At 47.5% G+C, this 15,452-nt stretch overlaps 1 protein-coding gene and 1 pseudogene across 2 annotated transcripts in view; one reads left to right on the forward strand and one right to left on the reverse strand.

The window, feature by feature from the left end:
* Positions 1-15,452, reverse strand: part of KLHL22 (kelch like family member 22) — a 54,036-nt gene that overhangs the window by 959 nt on the left and 37,625 nt on the right. Inside the window, exon 6 of the mRNA XM_010368997.2 lies at positions 4,264-4,497. Coding sequence (XP_010367299.1) covers positions 4,264-4,497 — 234 coding nt within the window. The remainder of the gene's footprint in view (positions 1-4,263; positions 4,498-15,452) is intronic.
* On the forward strand, positions 8,022-10,495 carry LOC115892876 (annotated as a pseudogene). The gene has a single exon (XR_004052779.1). The product of XR_004052779.1 is annotated as a kelch-like protein 12 pseudogene (transcript).

Raw genomic sequence — 15,452 nt, forward strand, 5'->3', positions numbered from 1 at the left:
CTGGGACAAGGCTGCCAGCTCCCCTACAAGCCCACTGACGAAGGTGGCCACAGTTACCCACCATTCCGACAGGTCAGACCCCCTGGAAGGATGGCACAGGGCCAGTGTTGAAACATCCTGCCCATGGGCCAGGCTGCTGCTGTCTCACTCAGGGATGGCTGAGTCTGCAGGAGGCTGTCTTTTGGGCCCTCCCCTAGAATGATCCAATTCCCTCTGGCTTTGCTCGAGCCCAGCCCTTCCTTCAGGCCACCTGGCCCTAAGCCAGTCTCTGCCCTCAAGTGTGTGGCTATGCCCCCATCAGCATCTGGTCGTTCCCCATGTCTGAGGGCACTGCTTCTCTCCCCTCCAGGAAACTGCCTGAGAAACAGGGACTCCACTGAAATGTCTTCAACCTCACCTGCAGCACTCAACACAGGCAGCAGGACAGGGGGAGGAGACAGAAAGTGGAAGTAATTTCTTGCGGAGTAATCAACATCAACATTCTCTTGTCTTCAAAATTGTCCAAAACAGTAAACAAAGACATGGAAAAATGTTCAACCTACTAGTAATTCAAGAAATGCAAAATCAAAACATCAGAGACAAATTTTCCAACTATTAACTAGCAACCACTGCAGAGAAGAAAAATCACAAAACCCAATGCTGGTGAGGGTGTGGTAAAGCCATACTACTATGTATCTGTCTGACATGCCAGAAAAGGAATTTGGCAATAAGTATTAAGAGCCATGAAAATCTTATCTTCTTGACTGATTAGCCGTTTTTGGTTTTCTAGCTATGGTGGGCAGAATAGTGGCCCCCAAAGATGTCTAGTTCCTAATCTCCAGAATATGCTACCTTAAGTGGCCAAAGGGGCTTTGCAGATAGGATCGAGGGTGTGAGAATACAGAAAAAAAAAAAAAGAGTTAAGGGTGCAGATCCTGAGATGAGGCATTTTTCCTGGATTTTCCAGGTGACCCATCCAATTGCATGAGCCCTTAAAAGTGGAAGGGGAGAGGCTGGGCACAGTGGCTCACACCTGTAATCCCAGCACTTTGGGAGGCCAAGGTGGGCGGATCACAAGGTCAAGAGATCGAGACCATCCTGGCCAACATGGTGAAACCCCGTCTCTACTAAAAATACCAAAATCAGCTGGGCGTGGTGGCACATCCCTGTAACCCCAGCTACTCGGGAGGCTGAGGCAGGAGAATCGCTTGAACCCGGGAGGGGAAGGGTGCAGTAAGCCAAGAGCACCACGGCACTCCAGCCTGGTGACAGAGCAAGATTCCATCTCAAAAAAAAAAAAAAAAAAACGTGGAAAGGGAGGCTAGGGGTGGTGGCTCACGCCTATAATCCCAGCACTTTGGGAGGCTGAGGTGCATGGATCACCTGAGGTCAGGAGTTTGAGACCAGCCTGGCCGACATGGCAAAACTCCATCTACTAAAAACACAAAGATTAGCTAGGTGTGGTGGCGAACAACTGCAGTCCTCCCAGCTACTCAGGAGGCTGAGGCAGGAGAATCGCCTAAACCCAGGAGGCAGAGGTTGCAGTTAGCTGAGATTGCACCACTGCCCCCCAGCCTGGGTGACAGACCAAGACTTCATCTCAAAAGAAAGGAAGGGTAAAGCCAGACAAGAGAGCTGAGAAGTGAGGAGGACTCAACCTGCCATTGCTGGCTTTGAAGATGAAGCACCCCGAAGCCAGGAAAAGTGGGGACCTTTAGAAGCCAAGAAGGCCCTCAGCTGACAGCTAGCAAGGAAATGGGACTGCAACTGCCAGTTGAATTCTTCTAACCACCTGGGTGAGCAAGGAGGCAGATCCCCACCAGGGTCTCCACAAAGGAAAGATGCCCTGACCACACCCTGGTTTTAGCCTGGCAAGGCCCTGTCAGAGGACTTGTGAATGCAGAATACATTTATCTTAAGTTGCTGAGTTTCTGGTGATAGGTTACTGCAGCAATAGAAAACGAATGTGCTGGTCCAGAGGATCTCACAAGCAGAGGGCCTGTTAAAACCCAGATTGCCAAGCCCCACCCTCAGGGCTTCTGAATCAGTGGGTCTGAGGTGCTTCATCACACAGCGTTCCCAGGTGACACAGACTCTGTTAGTCTGAGAATCACACTTTGAGAACTGTGGCGGCCGGGCGCGGTGGCTCAAGCCTGTAATCCCAGCACTTTGGGAGGCTGAGATGGGCGGATCACGAGGTCAGGAAATCGAGACCATCCTGGCTAACACGGTGCAACCGTGAAACCCCGTCTCTACTAAAAAATACAAAAAACTAGCCGGGCGAGGTGGCGGACGCCTGTAGTCCCAGCTACTCGGAGGCTGAGGCAGGGGAATGGCGTAAACCCGGGAGGCGGAGTTTGCAGTGAGCCGAGATCCGGCCACTGCACTCCAGCCTGGGTGACAGAGCGAGTCTCCGTCTCAAAAAAAAAAAAAAAAAAAAGAGAACTGTGGCATGAACCTAAGGAAATAATCTAAAAACTTGAAAAGTCCAACAAAGCAACTGCTACTTGTCATGTTATTTGGAATAGCTAAAACTCAAGACACAAGAGGGGATTATGAAGATTGAGTGTTAAACTGGAAAATGCCCAGGACAAAAGTCACTGAGAGAAGCAGAATGGGATATGGGATGCTCCTTTTTGTCTGTTTGTTTGTTTGAGACAAGGTCTCGCTCTGTCGCCCAGGCTGGAGTGCGGTGGCACCATCACTGAGGTTCACTGCAGCCTCAACCTCCTGGGCTCAGGTGATTCTCTCTCAGCCTCCCAAGTAGCTGGGACCACAGGTGCAAGCCACCATGCCCGACTAATTTTTTTTTGTATTTTCAGTAGAGATGGGGTTTCACCATGTTGCCCAGGCTGGTATCAATGCCTGGACTCAAGCCATCCACCTGCCTTGGCTTCCCGAAGTACAGGGATTACAGGCGTGAGCCACAGTGCCCAGCTCAGAATGGGATGCTCTTTGACTACAATCAGGCAGAAAACATACACGGTCAATACTGAAAATGGTCATATGGAAAAACAGTGCTGCAGGGGCCTGATTATAAATGCTTTTCCTCACCCTTCTCTGTTTTTTTTTCTTTTTTTGAGACGGAGTCTTGCTCTGTTGCCCAGGCTGGGGTGCAGTCGTGCGATCTCGGCTCACTGCAACCTCTGCCTCCCGGGTTCCAGCGATTCTCCTGCCTCAGCCTTCCTAAGTAACTGGGATTATAGGTGCCCACCAGCGCACCTTGCTAATTTTTTTCTTTTTAATAGAGATGGGGTTTCACCATCTTGGCCAAACTGGTCTTGAACGCCTGACCTAGTGATCCACCCGCCTCGGCCTCCCAAAGTGCTGCAATTACAGGCGTGAGCCACCGTGCCTGGCCACCCATCTCTATTTTTTAAAGGTCCTGCAATGTGGTTATATTAACTTTATAATAAAAGTTTTGTTCTTTGTTTTGTTTTGTTTTTAATAGAGACAGGGTCTCATTCTGTCACCGAGGCTGGGGAACAGCAGTGTGATCATAGCTCAATGAAGCCTCCAACTGCTGGGCTGAAACGATCCTCCCATCTCAGCCTCCTGAGTAGCTGGGACTACAGGTATGTGCCGCCAGCCTGACTCTAAAAGTTTTTTTTTTTTTTTTTTTGAGACAAGGCCTGGCTCTGTCACCCAGGCTGAGTACAGTGGCATGGTCTCAGCTTACTGCAACCTCTGCCTCCTGGGCTCAAGCCATCCCCCCACCTCAGCCTCCCAAGTAGCTGAGATTACAGGCATGCACCACCACACCTGGCTAATTTTTGTATTTTTGTAGAGATGGGGTTTCAACATGTTGCCCAGGCTGGTCTCAATCTCCTGAGCTCAAGCGATCCTCTCACCATGGCTTCCCAAACTGCTTGGATTACAGGCATGTGCCATCACATCCGGCCTAAAAGTTTTTAAGAATAATAAGCAAAGGTAGATGTGTATGTGTATGATACTGTCATGGTGACATCTGTCCAAACCTATAGAATGTACCAAGAGTGAACACTGTGGACTCTGGTTGATGGTGACGCATCAGTGCAGTTTCTACAACTGTGACATATCCACCCCTGTGGAGGGAGAGGTCTGCAGTGGGGAGGCTGTATGTGTACGCGGGGAAAAAGGGGTACATGGAAACTGTACCTTCCACTTAATTTTGCTGTGAACCTAAGACTGCTTTGAAAAATAGTCTATTTTAAAAAGGCACATGTTTCAATTACATTTTCCATCAACAACAACTGAGAGGGTTGGGAATGATGACGGGTGTGGACAGCCCCCGGCCCCACTCACCTGGTGCACATCCCTCCTGTATCCGGCATCGTTGTTGCTGCCCCCGATCACATACAGCTTGTTGAGGAGGGTCGCCATGCCGTGCCAGGCACGCCGCACAGGCCCATCAGCCAGTGTGTGCCAAGTGTTGCTGCCTGGGTCGTAGCAGTGTGTCTCTTTCAGGTAATCCTCCCCTCTGCGGCCGCAGGTGATATACATCTTCCCCTCCAGCGTCGCGCCTGCGTGGGCATACACCTGTGTGGAGCCACCAGGAGAAATGGCGTGAGAGGCCAGTGAGGAAGGGTCACTGGGTACTCTGTCAAGGCCAGTCACCACCCCACACCTGCTTGACAACACTGTGAGGCTGCACCACTTCCCACTTACTCCTCACATACAGACAAGAATCCTCCCTCGATTCTCACGGGACATACTGTCTTGGTCACTGACCTCTAACCTCTTCCCAATAGGGGATACATCTGTAGATTCAGAGATGAAATGTAACCTTTGTCTTTCCTTTGCCCCTAAAGTCAACATCTACATGGGGGAACTCCAAGAAAATAACAGCATTTTTTTCAAGCCAGTCTGGGAGAAGCCACAGAACCCTGGAGACTGCTGACCTGCCCTCAGTGGCCTGCACCCCTCCCCCACTCCCACTGGACATGCAATCCTCCGGGCCTGCTGACCCTGCTTTCAAAATCTGTTTGTAAATAATATCTGACATCAAACTCATGATGTGGGGAGAAAAATACACATGGCTCTGGATTCTGGTCCTGAATCTTTTGTGGGCTTTTTACCTTCCCTCTGATGGGCTATCTCTACAGGCCCAGCTAGCCCCCATCGCGGGAACCTCTTACCTTGGCCCCAAGGTAAGAGAACCCACCCCTCACACCCAGCAGGCCAACAGAAGGCCCCAAGGCAAGGCCCTGGGTGTTTTGAGGGTAGAGGAGCCCTCAGGGTGTGCAGCCTCCAGAGCTATGTCACCGGGCAAGTCACTAACACTGAGGCCATGCGGGTGACAAAACAAGAGTCTAGAGAGGTGGACAAAGCAGTGGGGAGGAAGAAAACATAACAAGGGTTTGGTTTGGGTCTTCTCCTATCACCAGTAAGGGTCTGGGGGGGTTTTCTTTTTCTTTTTTGAGACGGTGTCTCGCTCTGTCACCAGGCTGGAGTGCTGTGGCATGATCTTGGCTCACTGCAACCTCTGACTCCCTGGTTCAAATGATTCTCCTGCCTCAGCCTCCCAAGTAGCTGGGATTACAGGCATGCGCCACCAAGCCCAGTGAATTTTTGTATTTTTAGTAGAGACGGGGTTTCACCATGTTGGCCAGGATGGTCTCGATTTCCTGACCTCATAACCTGCCTGCCTCAGCCTCCCAAAGTGCTAGGATTATAGGCATGAGCCACCACACCCAGCTGAGGTTTTTCTTTTTAATTAAACTTTTAATTTTGAGATAAGTGTAGAGTAACGTGTAGTTGGAAGTAACAATACAGAGGTCTCATGTGCCTTCCTTCCCCAATGGTAAGAGCCTGTGTCACTATATCACAGTGTCACCAGGATGCTGACGTGGACACAGCCACCAGGATCCCAAGGGGCTGCCCTTTAGGGTGACACCCACTCACCTCCCTTACCCTAATCCCTTCCTTAAGCCCTGGAAACCACCAATCTCTTCTCTATTTCTACCATTTTGTAACTTCAAGAGTGTTGTCTGAATTAAATCGGTATACAACTTTCTGACATTGGCTTTCTACCCCAACCCAGGTTCTACCAAGTTATTGCACGTACAGGTTGAGTACATCCAAAATCTGAGACTTTTTGAGCACATACACGACACTCAAACGAAATGCATTTCAGACTTTTGGATAAGAAATGCTAAAGCAGTAACTATAATGCAAAGATTCCAAAATCTGAAAAAATCTGACATCCAAAACACTTCTGGTCCCCAGCATTTCAGATAAAGGGTATTCAACATGTACCAACAGTTAGTTCCTTTTCTACTGCTGAGTAGTATTCCATGTGTATCTACCACAGCTTGTTTAACCATTCTCTGTTGAAAACATCTGATTTGTTTCCAGTTTCTGGCTATTACCAATAAAGCTACTATTAATATTCATGTACAGATAAGTTTTTTTTTTTTTTTGTTGAGACAGAGTCTCGCTCTGTTGCCCAGGCTGGAGTGCAGTGGCTGGATCTCAGCTCACTGCAAGCTCCGCCTCCCGGGTTTACGCCATTCTCCTGCCTCAGCCTCCCGAGTAGCTGGGACTACAGGCGCCCGCCACCTCGCCCGGCTAGTTTTTTTTTGTATTTTTAGTAGAGACGGGGTTTCACCGTGTTAGCCAGGATGGTCTCGATCTCCTGACCTCGTGATCCGCCCGTCTCGGCCTCCCAAAGTGCTGGGATTACAGGCTTGAGCCACCGCGCCCGGCCAGTTTTTTTTTTTTTAATTAATTTTTTTTTTTTTGAGATGGAGTCTCGCTCTGTCGCCCAGGCTGGAGTGCAGTGGCCGGATCTCAGCTCACTGCAAGCTCCGTCTCCCGGGTTCACGCCATTCTCCTGCCTCAGCCTCCCGAGTAGCTGGGACTACAGGCGCCCGCCACCTCGCCCGGCTAGTTTTTTTTTTTTGCATTTTTTAGTAGAGACGGGGTTTCACCGTGTTAGCCAGGATGGTCTCGATCTCCTGACCTCGCGATCCGCCCGTCTCGGCCTCCCAAAGTGCTGGGATTACAGGCTTGAGCCACCGCACCCGGCCTAGTTTTTTTTAATTTTTTATTTTTTGAGACAGGGTCTTGGTCTATTGCCCATGCTGCAGTATAGTGGCACAATCTTGGCTCATTGCAACTTCTGCCTCCTGGGGTCAAGCAATTCTCATGCCTCAGCCTCCCGAGTAGCTGGGATTACAGGCACGCATCACCATGCCTGGCTAACGTATACAGAGTAGTTTTCATTTCTCTGGGATAAACACCAGGATGGTAACTGCTGGGTCACATGATAGTTGGAAGAACTGCCAGATCTGTTTTCCAGAGTGGCTGTACCATTTCACATTCCTATCAGCAGTGCATGAGCATAGTTTCCCTGCACAGTCACCAGTATTTTGTAGTCACTACTTTTCATTTTAGTCATCCTGAGGTAGTTCTCTCACTGTGGCTTTAATCTGCATTTCCCTAATAGCTAATAAAGTTACACATCTCCTTATATGCTTATTTGCCATCTGTATATCCTCTTCAGTGAAATGTTTCAACTCTTTTGCCTTCTTTTTTTTTTTTTGAGACAGAGTCTCGCTCTGTCGCCCAGGCTGGAGTGCAGTGGCATGATCTCGGCTCACTGTAAGCTCTGTCTCCCGGGTTCACGCCATTCTCCTGCCTCAGCCTCCCAAGTGGCTGGGACTACAAGGCGTCTACCACCACACCCAGCTAATGTTTTGTATTTTTAGTAGAGACGGGGTTTCACTGTGTTAGCCAGGATGGTCTCAATCTCCTGACCTCGTGATCCACCCGCCTCGGCCTCTCAAAGCGCTGGGATTACAGGTGTGAGTCACCGCGCCCAGCTTCTTTTGCCCTCTTTCTAATGGGGTTATTTGCAGTATTTTGCCAAGGTTTTGTTTTGTTTTGAGATAGAGTCTCACTCTGTCGCCCAGGTTGGAGTGCACTGTCTTGGCTCACTGCAACCTCCACCTCCCAGGTTCAAGCGATTCTCCTGTCTCAGCCTCCCAAGTAGCTCGGATTACAGACGTGTGCCACTGCGCCCGACTAATTTTTGTATTTTTAGTAGACAAGGGGTTTCACCATGTTGGCCAGGATGGTCTCGAACTCCTGACCTCGTGATCCGCCCACTTTGGACTTTCAAAGTGTTGGGATCACAGGTGTGAGTCACCGCATCTGGCCTTCCATTGAGTTTTAAGAGTTGTTTATATATGTATTTATTTAATACTAGTCCTTTGTCAGATAGGTGGTTTGCAAATATTTTTTAATTTTGATGAAGTCCAGCTTATCAATTTTTCTTTTTATGGCTCATACTTTTGGGGTCAAGTCTAAGAATTCCTTGCCTAGCCCTAGCTAGATCCTCAAGATTTTCTTCTGGTCATCACATCATGTGGCCACCGCAGGGACCAGACGCAGACGGCTCCAGAGCCTCTGGGCCCAGGGGGTGAGGGGGTGGGGGGGGTGGGCGACGGTGGCGACGCTTCGGCTCCTCCTGAGCCGCCTGCTGGCCCTGTGCCCCACTCCATCCTCACAGGCTGGGGATGGGCCCTGGCGCAGCTGTGTGGTTTCAGGAGCAGAGTTGCAGAATCCAAGGACCCATTTTGTTCTTTCTCCGCACTGCTTTATGGGAGGCATTATGGCCCCCAAAGACATAATGACAAATACTCATGCTAAATCCATCCTCAATTCAATGAACTCCCTCAGGAAAAGCAATACCCTGTGATGTGACATTGAGAGTAGAGCACAAAGACTTCCTTGCCCATTGGATTGTGCTGGTTGCCTGTAGTGATTACTTCTGTGCCATGTTCACTAGTGAGCTTTCACAGAAGGGGAAACCTTATGTTGACATCCAAGGTTTGACTGCCTCTACCATGGAAATTTTATCGGACTTTGTGCACACAGAAACAGTACATGTGACAGTGGAGAATGCACAAGAACTGCTTCCTGCAACCTGTCTGCTTCAGTTGAAAGGTGTGAAACAAGCCTGTTGTAAGTTCTTAGTCAGTTGGACCCTTCTAATTGCCTGGGTTATTAGGGATTTTGCTAAAACCCCAATTGTGTTGACCTGATGCAAGCAGCCAGAAGCATTTTCCTGAAGTGGTATAGCATGAAGAGTTCATTCTTCTGAGTCAAGGAGGGGTGGAAAAGCTAATCAAGTGCGATGAAATTCAGGTGGATTCTGAAGAGCCAGTCTTTGAGGCTGTCATCAACTGCATGAAGCATGTCAAGAAACAGCAGGAAAAACCCTTGCCTAACCTGCTACAGTATGTGCAGATGCCCCTGCTAACCCCCAGGAATATCACAGATGTAACAGATGCTGAGCCTTTCATCCACTGTAGTTTACAATGCAGGGATCTGGTGGATGAAGCAAAGAAGTTTCATCTGAGGCCTGAACTTCAGTGTCAGATGCAGGGACCCAGGACAAGGGCTCACCTAGGAGCCAATGAAGTGCTTTTGGTGGCTGGAGGCTTCGGAAGCCAGCAGTCTCCCATTGACGTGGTAGAGAAATATGACCCTAAGACTCAGGAATGGAGCTTTTTGCCAAGCATCACTCATAACAGACATGTGGCCTCAGTGTCTCTACATGACTGAATCTACATTATTGGTGGCTATGATGGCTGTTCCTGCCTTAGTTCAGTGGAATGTCTAGACTACACAGCAGATGAGGATGGGGTCTGGTATTCTGGGACCCCAATGAATGTCTGACAAGGTCTTGCTGGAGCCACCACCCAGGGAGATATGATCTATGTCTCTGGAGGCTTTGATGGAAGCAGGTGTCACACCAGTATGGAGTGGTATGATCCAAACGTTGACCAGTGGAGCATGCTGGGAGATATGCAGACATCCCAGGAAGGTGCTGGACCTATAGTGGCCAGCGGAGTGATCCACTGTCTAGGAGGATATGACGGCTTGAATATCTTAAATTCAGTTGAGAAATATACCCTCATACAGGACATCGGACTCATGTTACATCAATGGCCATCAAGTGTTCTGGTGCAGGAGTAGCCCTGCTGAATGACTATATTTATGTGGTGGGGAGATTTGATGGTACAGCCCACCTTTCTTCCATCGAAGCATACAACATTCTCACTGATTCCTGGACAACTGTCACCAATATGACCACTCCACAATGCAATGTAGGGGCCACAGTGCTTTGGGGGAGACTCTATGCAACTGCAGGATATGATGGTAATTTCCTGCTAAGTAGCATTGAATGTTATGACCCTATCATCGACAGCTGGGAAGTCGTGACATCCATGGGAACCCAGCGCTGTGATGCTGGTGTGTGTTCTCCACAAGAAGTGACCATTGTTGGAGCACCATCCAGAGCTAGTGACCAGTCCAGCGGACAGTTAGTGGGAGAATCAAGAATCCTTTCCAGAATGTCTGTTTCTCACTGTGTGCACAGGGTGATTACAGGCACCAGTGCAGTGATGATTGTACTTATTTGACACATACTCCCCCTCGTCCTGGTTGTTGTTCCTGAGAAGGGTGGGTAACATACTCCAGGGAAAAGAATGTACATTGAATGGATGTGAGAGACCACATGGCCTCTCCCACTGCTTTGGGGAGCACTTTCCTATCATTTCTAACTTACCACGTGCTTGGTGTACTATATGTATGTTGTGCCTCATACGTTGCAAAGAACTAAGGTGAGTATTGCCTACTACATGTGGGCAATATCCAGCCTAGATGATTGGAAAGATACCAATTTAAGTAAACTTGGTGAAATTCAAGTCTTTTTTTTCCCAAGAACAAACATATTTTCTAATCTACAGGTAGCTAGGGGCAACACAGTTCCATTCTAGAGAGAAACAAAAGGGAAAACCCCACAAAACTTTGGGGGCAAGGGAGAGAGACTCATCTGACACTTCTTTTGGAGGTCAGGATTTATATATCACAATTGAAGTTAGAATAAGTGAAGTAAACTGAACTGGATGGAATGTCAGTGAACTCAGAACAGCACTGAAGTATTACATAGCTTGGAAGATGGAGAAGGGCATATTATTTGAAAGATCTTTTTATTTCCCCAAGGTCTTTCGCACCTTGGGGAAATAAAAGAGTGAACAAATATTGGGATGAGAGAAGATGACATCAATGTGGGAGTTCAGTATAACTGGGGATAAACTAGAAGTACCTGTGATTTTACAGTTGTCTTATTACCTGCCAGGGCTCATCTAGCCATGGCAATGTTTGCCTTGAATGGGGGTGAAAGACTTTCTTTGTTGAATCAAATACTACTACACTATTACACTTCCACACTATTTATTTGGGGATGGGCTGGGAGTGACAGTAGCCTACTAGTTCAGCTACCTGATTACTGCCCATTCTTTCAGAAGCACACTTCTGCCAAGGAGTGGTTTATACTGCTGTATTTGGTACATTTAGTCTTTTTTCTGCTATAAGTTCTCCTTACCTGTCCTTTAGTGTATATTTTATTCATCACAGGACAGAATAATCAAGGACAACAAAAATCCTTTTGTTAGTTTCAGTACCTTAACTATCAACATTTCTGGGCTATCATTCAATATTCCTCTGTGTCATGGAGTGAAATTCTTGTTTTATGGGTATTGGGAGTGTGGGAATGTGATAACCTAAACAACCTTTGCTCTGAAATTCCATTTTTCCCTCTTTCCCTGAATTGTATTAACCTACAGAGTTAATTTCTTTTGTATTTTTTAAAGAAAATATTAAAAATCAACAGTCTCAAAAAAAAAATTTTTCTTTTTTTTTCTAGAAGTTTTATGGTTTTACATTTAACTCCATAAACCATTTTGAATTAATTTTGGTGTATGGTATGGGACTTGGGTTGATGTCCATTTTTTTGCCGATGGATGTCTAATCGCTCCAGCACTATTTGCTGAAAGATATCTTTCCTCCAATCTATTGCTTCTGCACCTTTGTCCAAAATCATGTGTAACACAACTGGGCATATTTACCCGGGTCTGTGGGTTTTCCATTCCGTTTCACTGATCTATGTGTCTAACACTCTATCCACACCACAGCTTTGATTACTGTAGCTATGTAGTAATCTTGAAATTGGGCAGATTCCTCCCATTTTATTGTTCTTTTTCAAAATTATTTGAGCTATTCTAGTTCCTTTGCCTTTATATATAAATTTCAGAATAATCTCATTTACATCTACTGTCACAAGTAAAATCAAATCAAAATAAAAAAAATTACTTATTTTTAAATTTATTTTATTACTTTTTGAGACAGAGTCTCACTCTGTCATCCAGGCTGGAGTGCAGTGGCACAATCTTGGCTCATTGCAACCTCTGCCTCCTGGCTTCAAGCGATTCTCATGCCTCAGCCTTCCGAGTAGCTGGGATTACAGGTGTGTGGCACCACACCCAGCTAATATTTGTATTTTTAGTAGAGATGGGGTTTCACCATGTTGGCGAGGCTGGTCTTGAACTCTTGACCTCAAGTGATATACCATCCTTGGCCTTCCAAAGTGCCGGGATTACAGACGTGAGCCACTGCACCCGGCAATAAAAAAAAATTTTAGGCTGGGTATAATGGCTCACTTCTCTAATCCCTGCACTTTGGCCAAGGCACGCAGATCACTTGAGACCAGGGGTTCAAGAACAGCCTGGGCTATAAATATGGTGAAACCCTCATGATACTAAAAATATAAATATTAGCTGGGCATGGTGGTGCTCACCTGTAATCCCAGCTACTCAGGAGGCTGAGGCAGGAGAATCACTTGAACTGGGGAAGCAGAGGTTGTAGTGAGCCAGGGTCATGCCACTTCACTCCAGCCTGGGTGACAGAGTGAGACTCTGTCTCAAAAAATAAACAAATAAAAATATTTTAAAAAGCTTATTGTGCATGTAAAAGATTTCATGAACCAAGAAACCCCAAACTGGAAGTGGTATGAAGCCCCAATTCACAGCAGTTACAGCACAGTTTATAAAGCATGAATGAGGAAGTATATTGTTCCCTACTGTGCATAAGTTTTCTTTGTAATGCTATCACACTGAGGGAGGACAGCTTAAGTTTCAGTTACATGGCTAGAGGCAGTTGGCCTAGGGGTATATCCAAACCTCAGCTTCCATTTTCATTTTCCCTTAATAGCACAAAAAACATTTCTGAAGTTTTGATAGGAATACTAGTATTCCTGTATTAATACTATACCAATATAAGGAATACTGTATTAATATATGTATTATTAATTGGGTTGGGAAAGAACTGACATTCTTACTATTTGACTCTTCCAATCCATGGACTTGGTATGTCTCTCCATCTATTCACATATTCTTTTATTTCTTTCATCGGTGTTTTGTAATATTCAGTGTACCAATCCTGTGAGGTTTTTTGTTTGTTTTGAGACAGAGTCTTGCTCTGTTGCCCAGGCTGGAATGCAGTGGTGTGATCTCGGCTCAGTGCAACCTCTGCCTCCCGGGTTCACGCCATTCTCCTGCTTCAACCTCTAGAGTAGCTGGGACTACAGGTGCCCGCCACCACGTCCAGCTAATTTTTGTATTTTTAATAGAGATGGGGTTTCACCATGTTGGCCAGGCTGGTCTTTTTTTTTTTTTTTTTTTTTTTTTTTTTTTTTTTTTTTTTTTTTTTTTTTTTTTTTTTTTTTTGAGAAGGAGTCTCGCTCTGTCACCCAGGCTGGAGTGCAGTGGCCAGATCTCAGCTCACTGCAAACTCCGCCTCCCGGGTTTACGCCATTCTCCTGCCTCAGCCTCCCGAGTAGCTGGGACTACAGGCGCCCGCCACCTCGCCCGGCTAGTTTTTTGTATTTTTTTAGTAGAGACGGGGTTTCACCGTGTTAGCCAGGATGGTCTCGATCTCCTGACCTCGTGATCCGCCCGTCTCGGCCTCCCAAAGTGCTGGGATTACAGGCTTGAGCCACCGCGCCCGGCCAGGCTGGTCTTTAACTCCTGACCTCAGGTGATCTGCCCGCCTGGGCCTCCCAAAGTGCTGAGATTACAGGCGTGAGCCACCACGCCCTGCCAACATGACCTATCCTTTTTCATTCCCCAACATCTGATCCATCAGCAAGCCTGATCAGTTTACCGCCACACTACACTCTGAACCCTCCCATCTCCCTTCAGGTCCACAGCTGTGTGTCAGCACAGGTTACTGCTGCCTTCAACCCAGACCACGCGATGACCCAGGGCCAGCCTCGCTTGCTCTGCTCTTGATCCTCGCGCTTTCTTTTCCTACAAGCATGCCCCATGTTTCCTCCCCTGCTCAGGAAAAGCTGTGAGCCCCTCTCCTGCCCTGGAAGGTCCTTCTGTTAGACTAGGCAGATGGTTAGATATGACCAGGGAAGTGGATTCCAGGTCGGCCTCAGCCCCTAGCATGCCCGGAAGGGACTATGACCTCTGAGACATGTTAACCACACCTGGGGTTTCAAAAGCCCCAACCCCTCTTTCAGTTGAGCTTATCCAGCTCAAATAGGAACTAACCCCACAAGAGACTTTCCACCCCAAGGAGCCTTTGTTGTATATTTTGCCCCAGTTTTGCTTGCTTCCAAAGTAACTTTTGCTCATTGTAATGGTAAAAAACACACCTCCTCGGTGAAGATTTAAGATGCTAATGAGACATGCGATAAATGCACTAGCAAGCAGAGCCACAGTGCATGCGCTGCTAGACCACCCAAACAAAACATGCTTATGAGTAACACCTCTTCCCGCCCATTTATGAATAATCATTAAGCCTCCCGTAAGGGAGGTTTCCCAGTGCCAGTTGGGGCGATCTTATTCTGGAGCAGCGTGCTCTGCCTCGGCCTTCAGAATGTACTCTTGCTTTTGCAATAAACTGCCTTACACTTATCCTCGTTAATGCATGTCTCTTGCTTAAAGTCTTTTAACCAAAAAGACAAGAACTGAGGACACATTCCCAGTAACATTTCCTCCCTCTGTAAATGGCAGGTCTAATTGACATATCCTCAGGTGGACATTCCCCAGAAAGTCCCTCTAGATTCATCCTACCAGAGCCCCCTCCCTGGAAATGCTTCAGTTCAGCCCCCTCTTCATTTCACTTACCATAATTGTAACCACTTTATTGATTTGTTTGCTGGTTAAGAGTGGTTTCTCCTACAAGGCTGTAAACACCATGGAGTGGGGAGTCTTTCTCATTTCTCGTCACCACTGGATTCCCAGGACTTGGTACTTGGTGCTTAGTAGTTGCGGAATGAATGCATGCATGCATGAAGGAACACCAGCAGCCAGGACGCAGCTAGTTGAAAGCCAAGGCTGCCCCTCTGTGGCCAAGCTGGAGAACTGCTGCTTCCCCAGCTGCCGCAGACAAAGAAATTGCTAAGCCCCTCCCACAACACCCACCTAGGAGGCTTCCCCCATCACCCTTCCTGGAACAGAACCCAAGAGCCCTCCTTGTCCGCTTGGTCTCAAGGACTTCCTGATCTTCTCCATGCAAAATCTGCTCCTTTCCCCAGGATGGGGGTAGGGAGTGTCCTTCCAAAGAGGCTTCCTTCTCCCCAAAGAAGCTGAGAGCAAGGAGCAAGTCAGCTTGCAGCTCACAGCTGCCCAAGA

This window comes from Rhinopithecus roxellana, chromosome 13 (assembly GCF_007565055.1).
Source record: "Rhinopithecus roxellana isolate Shanxi Qingling chromosome 13, ASM756505v1, whole genome shotgun sequence".
In the NCBI taxonomy this organism is placed as follows: domain Eukaryota; kingdom Metazoa; phylum Chordata; class Mammalia; order Primates; family Cercopithecidae; genus Rhinopithecus; species Rhinopithecus roxellana.